Source organism: Silene latifolia, chromosome X (assembly GCF_048544455.1).
Source record: "Silene latifolia isolate original U9 population chromosome X, ASM4854445v1, whole genome shotgun sequence".
NCBI lineage: Eukaryota > Viridiplantae > Streptophyta > Magnoliopsida > Caryophyllales > Caryophyllaceae > Silene > Silene latifolia.
In genome coordinates, this window is record NC_133537.1 from 105324535 (window position 1) to 105337550 (window position 13016).

General features: G+C 42.2%; 1 protein-coding gene across 1 annotated transcript; it reads right to left on the bottom strand.

Annotated features, from left to right (window-relative positions):
* Positions 1-7988: 7988 nt before the first annotated feature.
* Positions 7989-12517, bottom strand: LOC141623504 (ATP-dependent Clp protease adapter protein CLPS1, chloroplastic-like). The gene is made up of 3 exons (XM_074439609.1): positions 12195-12517; positions 10691-10847; positions 7989-8463 (listed from the first exon to the last, which is right to left on the bottom strand). Exons 1-3 carry the CDS (start codon positions 12256-12258, stop codon positions 8202-8204), a joined length of 483 nt encoding a protein of 160 aa, XP_074295710.1. The 5' UTR covers positions 12259-12517; the 3' UTR covers positions 7989-8201.
* Positions 12518-13016: the final 499 nt, after the last annotated feature.

Sequence of the window (13016 nt, forward strand, 5' to 3'; positions counted from 1 at the left end):
ACTCAAAATAAGACAAAACGCACACGCGACCATCTCCTACCCCCCTAAAAGACAATGGTTACGTCCCCGTAACCCAACATACCTAATCAAAAAGGTTAGGAAAACGTTCTCGCATAGCTTCCTCGGGTTCCCATGTGACCTCTTCCACATTGTGATTAGACCAAAGTACCTTGAGTAAGACGGTCTCACCATTCCTTGTCTTACGGACTTTGCGATCTAGAATCTCTTTAGGAACCTCGGCATAGAACAAGGACTCATCAAGCTCGATATTCTCCACCTCAAGTATATGTGACGGGTCACTCACATACTTCCGAAGCTGTGAAACATGAAAAACATTGTGGACTCTGTCCAAAGCCGGTGGCAAGGCTAATCTGTAGGCTACCTTGCCTATACGGTCCAAAATCTCATAAGGACCTATAAACTTCTGACATAGCTTACATTTCTTCCCAAACCTCATTACCCCTCGCATAGGTGACACTTTCAGAAGAACCTTGTCACCTACTGCGAACTCTATGTCTCTGCGATGCAAATCGGCATAACTCTTCTAGCGATCTTGAGCTGCCCTCATCTTTTGTCGAATCATCTGAACTTGTTCAACCATATCCTATACCAGTTGTGGTCCTAAAACCACAGCCTCAGAACTGTCATCCCAACAAACTGGACTTCGGCACTTCCGTCCATACAAAGCCTCAAAAGGTGCCATCCCGATACTCGTATGATAACTGTTGTTGTATGAAAACTCAATCAGATCAAGTCTATCCTCCCAGCTGCCCCCAAACTCCATAACACATGCCCTCAACATGTCCTCTAAGGTCTTGATGGTTCTCTCCGTCTGACCATCGATTGCCGGATGAAAAGTTGTGCTCATCTTCAAGGTAGTACCCATCAACTCTTGCAGCTCTTGCCAAAACATGGATATGAACCTCGCATCACGATCAGAAACGATATTCTTAGGTATACCATGTAACCGTACCACATGTCTCCTGTAACCCAATGTCAGCTGCATCTTAGACCAGGTATCTTTCATAGGAATAAAGTGAGCTGACTTGGTTAACTGATAAACAATCACCCAGATCATGTTATTACCTTGCTGTGACCTAGGTAATCCCACAATGAAGTCCATAGAGATCGACTCCCACTTCCACTCAGGTACTTCCAAAGACTGAATCTTACCCTGTGGTCTCCTCTGCTCACCCTTGACCCTCTGACAGGTCAAACATCTAGCCACGAACTCAGCTACATCCCTCTTCATGTTTGGCCACCAGAAAGTCTTCTTAAGGTCTTTGTAAAGCTTATCACCACCTGGGTGAACCGAATAAGGAGTGCAATGAGCCTCCGACAAGATCACTCTCCTCAACTCTGTATCCTCGGGAACACACCATCTCCCATCAAAACGAACATTTTCATCCGTGTGGATAGAGAATCTGGAAACTGTTCCACTCTCCACTCTTGACTTCCATTCCTTAATCTTAGGATCAAGCTCTTGCTTACTCTTGATGTTCTCATACAAGTCTGGCTCGATCGTCAAATCCCCAATGGTATCCCCCTTCCTTATCATAAAGATCCCCATCTGAGACATCTCATCCCTCAGCTTCAGCAAGGACATGGTCGTACATAGCGAATGGACGCTCTTCCTACTCAAAGCATCTGCAACAACATTAGCCTTACCCTCGTGATAAATGATCTCCATATCATAATCTCAAATCAGCTCCATCCATCGTCTCTGTCGCATGTTAAGCTCCTTCTGAGTGTAGATATACTTTAGACTCTTATGATCGAAAAACACCTTAAAGGTTGCTCCGTAAAGGTAGTGCCTCCAAATCTTAAGAGCAAAAACAACTACACCCAGCTCCAGATCATGAGTAGGGTAATTCTCCTCATATGGCTTTAGCTGCCTCGAAGCATAAGCTATAACCTTCCCTGCCAGCATCAGAACACAACCCAGACCATTCTTTGAAGCATCTGTATACACTTCAAAGTTCTCTCATCTCTCTGGCAAGGCTAGAATAGGAGTTGTGGTCAAACGTTCCTTTAAGGTCTTAAACGCCGTCTCACAACTCTCATCCCAAACAAATCTGGTCTCTTTCCTCATCAAGGCAGTCATAGGCCGCGCTATGGTAGAAAAGTCTTTCACAAACCTCCTGTAATAGCCAGCAAGGCCTAAGAAACTCCGAATCTCAGCAACACTCTTCGGTGATTCCCACTTGGTCAGGGCCTCAATCTTGCTAGGATCCACAGACACCCTCTTCTTAGATATCACATGACCCAGAAAAGCCACCTCCTCCAACTAGAACTCGCACTTAGATAGCTTGGCATAAAGTTGATTCTCTCTCAGAGTCTGCAAAACCATCCTCAAGTGCTCTTCATATTCTTCCTTAGTCTTGGAATAAACTAAGATGTCGTCGATGAAAACAACCACAAACCTATCCAAGAACGGTGTAAAGATCTGGTTCATCAAATCCATGAAAGCTGCTGGTGCATTGGTCAAACCAAAAGGCATCACCACATACTCATAATGACCATAGCGAGACCGAAAAGCTGCCTTTGGAATATCCTCATCTGTTATCCTCAACTGGTGATAACCTGACCTCAAATCAATCTTGGAAAACACACCTGCTCCACTCAGTTGGTCAAACAAGTCATCAATCCTAGGCAAAGGATACTTGTTCTTCACCGTGACACGGTTAAGCTCCTTGTAGTCGATGCATAACCACATGCTCCCATCTTTCTTTTTCACAAACAAAACTGGAGCTCCCCAGGGTGACACACTTGGCCGGATATAACCCTTGTCTAACAACTCATGTAACTGTTTCTTCAACTCAGCTAATTCTTTAGGTGTCATACGGTATGGTGCTTTGGATATAGGACCCGTTCCTGGTTTGAGCTCCACGCTGAAATCAACATCCCTCTTTGGCGGTAGCCCCGGTATCTCCTCAGGAAAGACATCATCAAACTATCCTACAACTGGTATCTCAGAGGCTGTTTGTGACTCTACTCGGCCATCTCTCACATGACAAAGAATCAAGGGGCACTTCTTCCTCAAACATGACTTTAAAGTCATCACAGCTATGAACTTACACTTAGGTCTAACAACAAACCCTCTATAAGACACATTTATACCCTTTGGACCCCTTAAAGACACTTTCTTTTGTCGACAATCTATCTTGGCATCATACTTACCCAGCCAATCCATCCCGACAATCACCTCAAACCCATCCATAGGAAACTCTAACAGGTCTACTGGTAAATCTACCCCTCCAACTACCATAGACACTCCCTTATACAACTTGAGACATGGCACAGACTCCCCAGAAGGTATGAACACGTCATCCTTTACAATCTCAAACTTCCCCAAACCCGTAGACAAGGCATGACTCCTAGACACAAAAAAATGTGTTGCCCCCGAATCAAACAAAATAAAAGACGGTACATTATGAACAAGAAAGGTACTCGTGACTACATGTGCATCATTCTGCGCTTCCTGCTTGTCCATCATAAAGAGTTTTTCACTGCTTTTATGTCCTCCTCCCTAGACCGAAGCATTGGAAGTACTCGGCTTGGCTGCCAAATCCTGGGTGGCGCTGTTGTTCTGGCGCTGATAAGATCTACCACCACTGAGGTTATAACTGCCCTGGTTACTCTGTCCACATCTGTTGCCCCCATGATCCACCCGGCCGGTTGCTAGCAAAGCTCTGAGTCGGCCCTTGAGAGAAATTCCCTTGATAAGCTCCCGAACCTGCTCCGGTCTTGACACTCGTGCAATCCCGCTTCTTGTGGCCTACACTACCATAGTTGAAGCATTTAAGGTTAGAGCTGTCACTCAAACTCCGACCACCAGCTTTTCCCCAACCACGAGATCCCCCGAAGAAACCAGCTCCACCAAAAAAAGCCTTGGCATGGTTGAAGTTGCCCTTCTTGTTGCCCGACTGATTGTTGCTCCCACTGTCAGCCTTCCTTTTCTCGGCAGCAGCCCTTTCATTAATCTCTCTTGAGAGATCTACCATCCTCTCAGCTTGACCCGCTCTCAGGTACATTTCCTTAAGATCAGTGGCGACTCCAGCTAGTAAACGGTTCATGATCTTAGCAGACAAACTCTTCTCAAAACGAAGAGCAAAACGCCTTTGTCCTAACTGCATGTCCTCAACATAACGAGACAACTCTAGGAACCGGTGATAGTACTCGGTGACTGTCATCTCCTCTGTCATGGTGAAGGAATCGAACTCAGATCTCATCTTGTGTCGGATATGCTCCGGCACAAACTTCTCCCTCATGGCGCTCTTCAACCCTGACCAAGGAATAGCCCCCAGACCCTCAGCTTGGTAGTAGGCTCTAGCATCCTCCTTGACGTTTTGCCACCACACGGCGGCCTTGCCGCTCAGGTAGTATACTACCTGCTCAACGATCATATCATCGGGACACTTTACCACTTCTATGAGACTTTCCATCTCACGGTGCCATTTCTCGAGCAGCTTTGGTTCCCCAACACCCTCATATGTGGGTGGGTTGAAGCGGGCGATGATGATGCTAAGCTGAGTAGCATCCACCGGCTTCTCCGTCCCCTTTCCCACATTCTTGAGAGCCTCAAGAAGAGCATCTTGTTGCTCAATCATACGAGCAATCTCGTCAATGTTCATCTCAGAAGCTTGAATTTGCGTGACAGTTCTTTTAGGCGGTATTTTGAGCTGATAAGAAACAAGGAAACGTAAGCACAAAAGCCTACGGCTCAAAATGGGGTGACCTTCCGCCAAAGAAGCACTCGGCCAAGTACACAGCAATACTCGATCGAGTAAGGACTACTCGGTCGAGTATTACTGATACTCGGTCGAGTAGTCTACTCCAGTAGCCAACGTCAAATTCACGAAACTCATACTCGGTCGAGTATAAAACATCACTCGGCCGAGCATGCTCTACTCGGTCGAGTATGCCTAAATACTTGGTCGAGTATACACATCCAGTAGCCACTGCTACTTACTGCCAAACAACACTCGGTCGAGTGCCTGGTTACTCGGCCGAGTACCCCCTACTCGGTCGAGTACCTGCCCTGCTCGGCCGAGTCATGCTAAACGAGCTACAACAATACACAGTATCCTCTGTCATGCTTTCTACCCCAACAAACAAACATATAACAACAGGAATTCGAATGCCACATAATAAACATGTAATCATGCCAATCATTCACATGCTGAAACCGTTTCACCAAATTTCACATATTTATTTCTTCCACTTCGTTTCAATTCTCAATATACTTTTACGGGTTCCACATACACATTCCTACCATCACATGTTCCCACCATTGACCTCCACATACATGCACATATATGACACAACTCTCAACACACTTCCCCACGTGACCGGTTCGAGTTAGTGAGGGCCAAATTGCGACTCCGGGACGTCTCCCGAGTCCTTGCGGTAGCTCCAAACAACTCTCCCCGAGTTCATTTTATTTAGACTCCCTAAGTTCATTAGGTTCATTTGTTTTAGGTGTCGGAATCTTCGGCTCTGATACCACTTTGTAACACCCCCTCATACCAAGGTGCCTTACCAGGACCACCCAGCCATGAAAGAGTGTTACCGTCTCGGTTGCCCGAGGTTAGTACATATCAAAAGCGTCTGTCCTAACACATTTATTAGAAATACTGAAAAGTGTAAATGTTTACATCAACTAAATCCAAATCCAAAACCAATGAAATAAATCCAACAGCTGACAACTACAAAGTCATAATTAAGACTCGAGACTGTGATGCTATAACTGGTGAAGACGACTCCCCCATGATCGCCCAAGCTCACCAAAAGCAATACCTGTCAAGCCTCCTCACCATCCCCGAATGGATCACATCAAATTCCACTAACAACAACAACGGGGTCAGTACCATTCAATCGATATAAGACAAACAAACAATGTAACCGACTGATCATCCTCCACAGTAACTGACTACACTCCGAAGTGTGTAGCCCTGCCGGATTACCCATCGCAACAGGTAATCCACTCCGCCGGTGGGGGACCGCAGCCCATCCTCACCAAGTCCAGCTCATCAACGAGCGACTAACAATCCCTGTCCCTTAATGTGCACATCCCCTCCCGTGACGGGTTCCACGAAGGGCGAACTAGGGTGTGAAGCCACTCCCGCAAGTGACTCCACCACAATCACACACACCACAGCATCACAGCTGTCACAACACCACAACCGTCATAACACGACCACATCACCACCGTTACCGCAACACCCATACTCCGATGATCAGCAGATAACAACAATTACAAAATAAACACAATCTTAATCAATCAACGGTAACTGAGTAGGGGAAACCCTACCTTAACAATAACAGCAATATGGAGAATCGGGCAATTAGAATGGCTCCTCTACGAAGTCTTCTCCTATACAGTAATCATATAACACAATTACACATTGCACAATTCACTATTCCCTTTCCCCCAATTCATACATAAAGCAACCCTTGGAATAAATCATCAATGACATGGGGATAAGGACTTACCGACGATGGAATGAGAGATTGAATGCAAGAGCTACGGTGGATACAGACACACAGTGGGAGATTTGGAAGTATTAGGTTATGGTAAAATGATTAGGTTTGCAAATGACGTTTTTAGAAACTGATTATCGAATATATAAATCCCTAATTACTCCCGAACCTAACCGCTGAAATAATACTCGCCAGACCGGATACTCGGTCGAGTATCCTCTACTCGGTCGAGTATTCATCATACTCGGCCGAGTATTCCTCGGCAGAAGCCAAACAGAAAACACTTTTAACATTACTCGGCCGAGTAGGCTCTACTCGGTCGAGTACTTAGCTTATAAAAATCCGTAGTATTACACATTTACCTGTGTTGAATCAGTAAGTCAAACAGACTGTTAGTGGGTGAGTTTTTTACTCCCCAGTTCCAGCCTTGACTGCTGGCTTTTATGGGGCTGTTTGAGGCCTCGGTTTTTGCTATAAATACCAGCCTCTTCAGCACATCAAACACACAACAATCACAAACACTCTCTTCTCATCCCGTTCTTCTCCTTTCTGTTTCTCGTCAAAGTTTCTGGGTAAAGTTTCAGATCGTTCCAAGCCTATCAGACTTGAGTGGGCAAGGTTGAAAGGCGGCAGTAGTGTAATCCTTGGGGAACTACCGGTCATTTGCTGATTGCCACCACGGTCGTACCGGAAATAGTTTTCAAGGCAGTGATTCTCTTCCACGTCACTACTTCTCCCGTGCGGTATTTCTGATCCTTTTCATTGTTACTGCAATTTCCGTCTAACAAAACATGTGTACAGTAGCTGCTGTCGTGGGCGGGAAGAGCTTAGCGTCTCAAATATCCGAGAGAGTGGTACGTAAGTGTTTTAAATATTAGATTGTGGATGCTGCACTCTTTTACTCGTGTGGCAATTTTGTTGTTTTCTTACCAGGTTTCTATATTTGGTGGTTTTGGAATATCCAGTCTTTACCGTCTCCTGTCCACTAATTGTGTCACTGGATCCATCATTCATGGAGCCTATAGGTGCGTAATTAAGCTCAACTCGGAAAGCTTAATTAAGGTCCACACACATGTATAGATCGATTTCTGTTGATGAATTAGTGTCCCTTGGTGCAGAAAGAATCGTCCGACTTCTCTACAAAACAAATGCACAATAACACTTCTTAAAGTTCCGGTACGAGGGAACATTCAGTTTGCAAAGGAGCGCCAACCTCACATTAGAAACATTTGTGTTGTTTGGTTTGTTGAATATAACTCTCTTACCACAATTTATAAATAATGAGTGGGTGATTGTTACTTACACCTACCCTTTGTTTAGTGGAGTGATTTATATTGGGCGTAATATTACAAACAATACTTTATTGTTGATTTTGAACTAGGTTTACTTGGGAAGGAATTGATCCAACCTGCATTCATGCACATAGGAATAGGAATGCAGTAACACACCACCTCAGCGATTGATAAGTAGCCACATACTTTCTAATATTAATAACATGCCACAAATGTATCAAAAATAACCCAGTAATATTAACTATTCTGAGTTTTTGCGACAACAGAAAAGTGTCGAGTCTAATTACGTACAGTATTAGGTAAGACTCCGTCATTCAAATTCACCAGATGAACCCCATGACACACAGCGGCTATTGTAACATATATGTATACATACACATGTAGATGAGACGTTTATGAACATTACATAAACATGTCAGCTTATGTTCAACATCCATCACTGGCAGGTTCAATTGAGCTTAGAAGGCCATTGCCCCTTAATTGGGTACAGTGTTCTTCAGCATCTGCCTGTGCACATATTATCACCACTGCTAAGCCATTGTGGTGTGCTTCTTGCATTATGTTCACTGCATTGTCCACGGTCATCCCGGGTATGACCTTCATCAGGACTTGCACCACGTATTCTCTTTTGTTGAAGTTGTCGTTGTGCAACATAACACGGTATGGCGGGGCCATCTTTCTTGATTTCCTAGTTCCAAAAGCATATTGTGTTAGTTGAAGGCTAATAGACAAAGGACTCGTAACTTGGGACCTAGGATCATAGAAGTGATTTTAAGACACAGCCCGTGGGGCCAATACAAACATTAGCAATAAACATAACATTCATCAAGTCAAGCAGTCGATCATAACAGGGATAGTCTCTCATTTCCATCCAATTGTCCCTATTTGAATCCAGACAAGTTTTAGGTTTAAAAGGAAGCATAGAATGATAATCCTGTTGGGCATGTGGAAGGTTGAATAAAAGTAGCAAGGATATTTTGGACCATTTGATAAAGCAAAACTAACGCCAAAACAAATCCAATGCAAGGAATAATTGGTAAGGAAATAATATAATATTTATATTCTTGTACCCCTCTCTCTCTATCACTCGTTCTATCCTTCCAGCCTAAAGGCATCTAAAATGGTTGTTTTTGAGCTCAACTGATTCATATTAAACAGAGGCTCCTTGTGAAGAAGTCTCCATTCTTGACTGCTCCAACATAAAAGCAGCTCTTGTGTAGGAGCTGCTTCTTTGTTTCTTTCAAAAGTGAGAGTTAAGTCCATCATTATACAACAAAAAAAAAAGATTAAAAGGTTTTCAATTGATGAGTAAGTAACAAGAAATGTAAAGAGAACAATGATGTTTTGTATCCTAACACGCTTGTGTAAGCTACCCCCACGCTGTCAACTATTTCTCCGATCTACCATAACAAATTACTGCCTGTGAAAGCTAGAATTCAGGAAGGCATATAGTCTACACCAATTGCAAAAATGACTACACAAGATCACCCAAATCCTATAACATGGAACACCACTATGGTGAAACAAGAGCAACTTTCTATATACTCACACCGGAAAAAGTACCTTCCCTTTCTCGTTAGTGTTAGCTCTTTTACGCATATCACATTCAGTTAAGCAAAGTAATGCTCCCTCCATGACTCCATCCTTTATTTTCTTCCAGCAATCTTTTAAGGTAAGTTCTTTTTCTTTCTATTTTCAGTAAAGCTTGAATATCAACATTTTACTAAATTATCCTAATAACAAATACTTCCACTGTACACTGAATTATATCAAAATCACCTCTCATATTCTCAAAACCGTAAACAACTCAATAAAACAGAGGTACGTCTATCCTCCCTCGGACAACTTTCACTTTTCACACAGTCGAGTGGCAATTTAAGAGTCGGGGAAGGGGTTAGGTCGAGGGTAGGGTGGAGGGGTCTGAGCCTGGGTAGCATTGGCCGGTCGTTGTCGGGTGACTGGGTACGGGGAAACAAGAGGAAAAGAAGACAACTTAGAGAGAGAGAGAAAAAGAAGGGATGAGGGACTACTCAAGCGGGGTTGGCATGAGAGGAGAGTGACGAAGTATGAGAGGAGAGTAATGGTGAGGGAAGTAAAAAAAGGACAGCATATGAAACAATAATTGTTAGTTGCTCTCATATGGTATAACAGTGTTCTCCACTTCTCCTTAATTTTAAAAACCAACATGTCTTTTAAGTCCAAATGAGTAATCATTTTTGGACAGAGAATAACTAAGACAAACTCAATCCAATGAATTGGCTTTTGAACTCCCTTGATGACACACAGCGTCCAGTATCTTACGGTTCACACTTTCTCTATGGTAAGCTTACACATCGTCCAGAAAAAAATATGCTTGATATTACAATCTTAAATATTCCTTCCTAGGTGTGTTTACACATATTAATCACATATCATGGGCACTCTTTATATTTCCATAGCAAACTTTCGGAGAACATCATGTTCATAAGCTCCAACAAAGAACTCCCTGTATCTAACTATCTAACATCTTGTACATGAACCTCACGCAAGACAAAGGGTGGTTGACATCATGTACCGCACTCTTCATCAAAGATCCGATTCAAAATTCCAACATAGAATCCCCTGTATGCCTGTATCTTAGCATCTTACATAGATCCAGACATGTTGCATTCACTTTAAATTTGGGTGATGAGGACTTCAAAGGCCACAAACTGATTCAACATGCTCATGATAATATTAGACCACTATAATCCCACTCAAACATGTTGAAGGTAAATGGATAGAGGCCTTGCACCTTTGACTCATTTATCAGCCACATTGATGCTGATAAAAAATATATTAGAAGTGAAACTTAAAGACTAACTCTACTTTCCGAACAAAACATTTCAAGTGACAGACTAACAGAAATAGATGGGTAATATAGTCAGTAGAAGCACCTTAGATCAAATTCAGATTCACGTCCAGGCGTGGTTTTCTCTATTACAGGCTTCTCCAATACTCCTCCTCCTGCTCCTCTAGTTGATCCAGTAGCTGCCACAGCCACAAAGAAGCCACGGTGGTTGTACAGTCCCTTACAAAAAGTATGTTTATCCCCTGAGCATAAATCCAGAAAGATAATTCCAGTCATCACAAAAGTACTGATGGCAATCCATAATCAAGCCTACAATGCATGAAGCTAACTTAAAGATCAGAAATGTAGAAGATCGGGAAGTGACGTCAATGAGTATACTACTTTTTTTTTTTCAGCATTCTAACCAGATAAAATGAGGTTCACATTTACATAGGGACTCAATGAATAAGAGATCATACAATTCAGTCATGTGTACATGTAGTTAGTTGTTAAGCCTCGAATAAGAACATCTCTGGATTACTACTACATGAGCAGCCAGAGAAAAGCATTTTAACCTCAAAATCACTTGTGGCCTCTAAACCAAATGGAGAGTTAACAGCACATTCAGAAACTCGTCTAGAAATGCTCAGCTTCGGTAATCAATCTATTTTCCGAGACTCTTACAGTTTTTCTCTACTAATTATTTACAAATTTATCTCCAAGAAGCACCAAGAAAAGGACAGCAGATTAAGAAAAATCCAGGTCACCATTTAGTCGGATAATAAGCTAACAGGAAGCAAGGAAAGCAGTGTTATAACTGTCCCGAAGACATCAGATAAGTAGCATTTGTTTCTTTGATAGAGAAAATAAACATGGCTTTTGAATAAAGCCAAGAAAGGAGGTTGGATTAGCACACATCACTAGGCACTAGTTGAAGACTACTCTTCTATGATTGTCACACAAAAAATATACGGAGTAGCAATTACTTAAACTCACTCAATACAAGAAGTGGTTTAGTAAAGACGTAAAGTGAATGTTGACGAATATTCAATACATGCAAAACTACACACACTGATGTTCCGATCAGCAAAACACGTGTTAATGGTGGATTTGCCATTGGTTCATGTACAAACTAGTCTGACTAGATAACTTAATTCATGTTTGAGAAGGCGAAATACAAGGGACCTCAAATCCCGCTGCAAATACATGCTTTAATCAAATGGTTTACATTAAGTTGCAAACTATGGAATGCTAAGTAGCGCGATATACATAAAGTTGCAATCAACAATTAAGAAACTATAGACAAAACAACCCCGTAACTTCCTATCAAGAAATACTCCCTCCGTCTCAAACAATCAAAAAAACTAAATAAATGATTGGGACAAGGCGAGTATTCAATAGGTGAAATAAAATAAAAATGATATTATTGTAGAATAAAGAAAGAAGATAACACAAAATCGTAAAATGAATCAAGCAGTAAACAATTGGAGCGAATAAGAAAAATAGATATTGGTAATAGCAGAAAGTCAAACATCCAAAATATCCAGAAATTAGAACATAACAAGTGGGGATGAAATTGTATAAATAAATAAATAAAAAGGAAAGGGTACCAAAAATAGGGTTAAGAAGGTGATTAGGGGAGAGAGCTAATCTTCCAGCAATAGCAGTTCCCATGCTCTCGAGACTCGATTCTCGGCCGCCTCCTCCTCTTCTTCTTCTTCTTCTCTCTCTATTCACTCTTTATTAAGAGTATGTGTGTACTATACTACTACTGTGTAGGTGGTGGTCAAGTGTGGTTTATTCTTGGAGAGTTGGTGTTTTTGGTTTTTGTTTCTTTATTTATTACATGTGGTGGATCATTTTGTTTGTTGTTTGCGATGTTGGTCGCCTCTCAGCCTATAGACCTTCTTGAGGACCTTGTCTTTCCATTTTTCTCCACCATAATCCCACCACTTACTTTTATATCCACCCTTCAATTATTCGAGACATTTGTTTATCAATTTCATTTTTAAAGGGTCTTATTTATTTATTTATTTACTTTCTATATCTAGTAGGTTTTATGGATAATTTGATCATACATATTCATTATAGTTCACTTATCAGTTGTCATTCACTAACAAACACCACAAATGATCCACTCCCCACCTTTCTTTGGTTTTTGTACCAAAACCAAAGATAAACAATTGAACGGGACATGGGGAGTATTTATTAACTATAGTCATTAGGGATGTTCACCGGTTCAAAACTAGACCGGAACAGATAACCACTTATCCCAAGACTGGGGACCCGACCGGTTAGGAGGGGACCGGACCAGACCGAAACCCTCTAGGTCCGATTTTTCAGGGTTTGGATCGGACCGGTTCTACTTTAAAGAGTAAATTGAGTTTTCTTTTTAAGTATGGACTGGACCAGACCGGAGAGGAGATTGATCA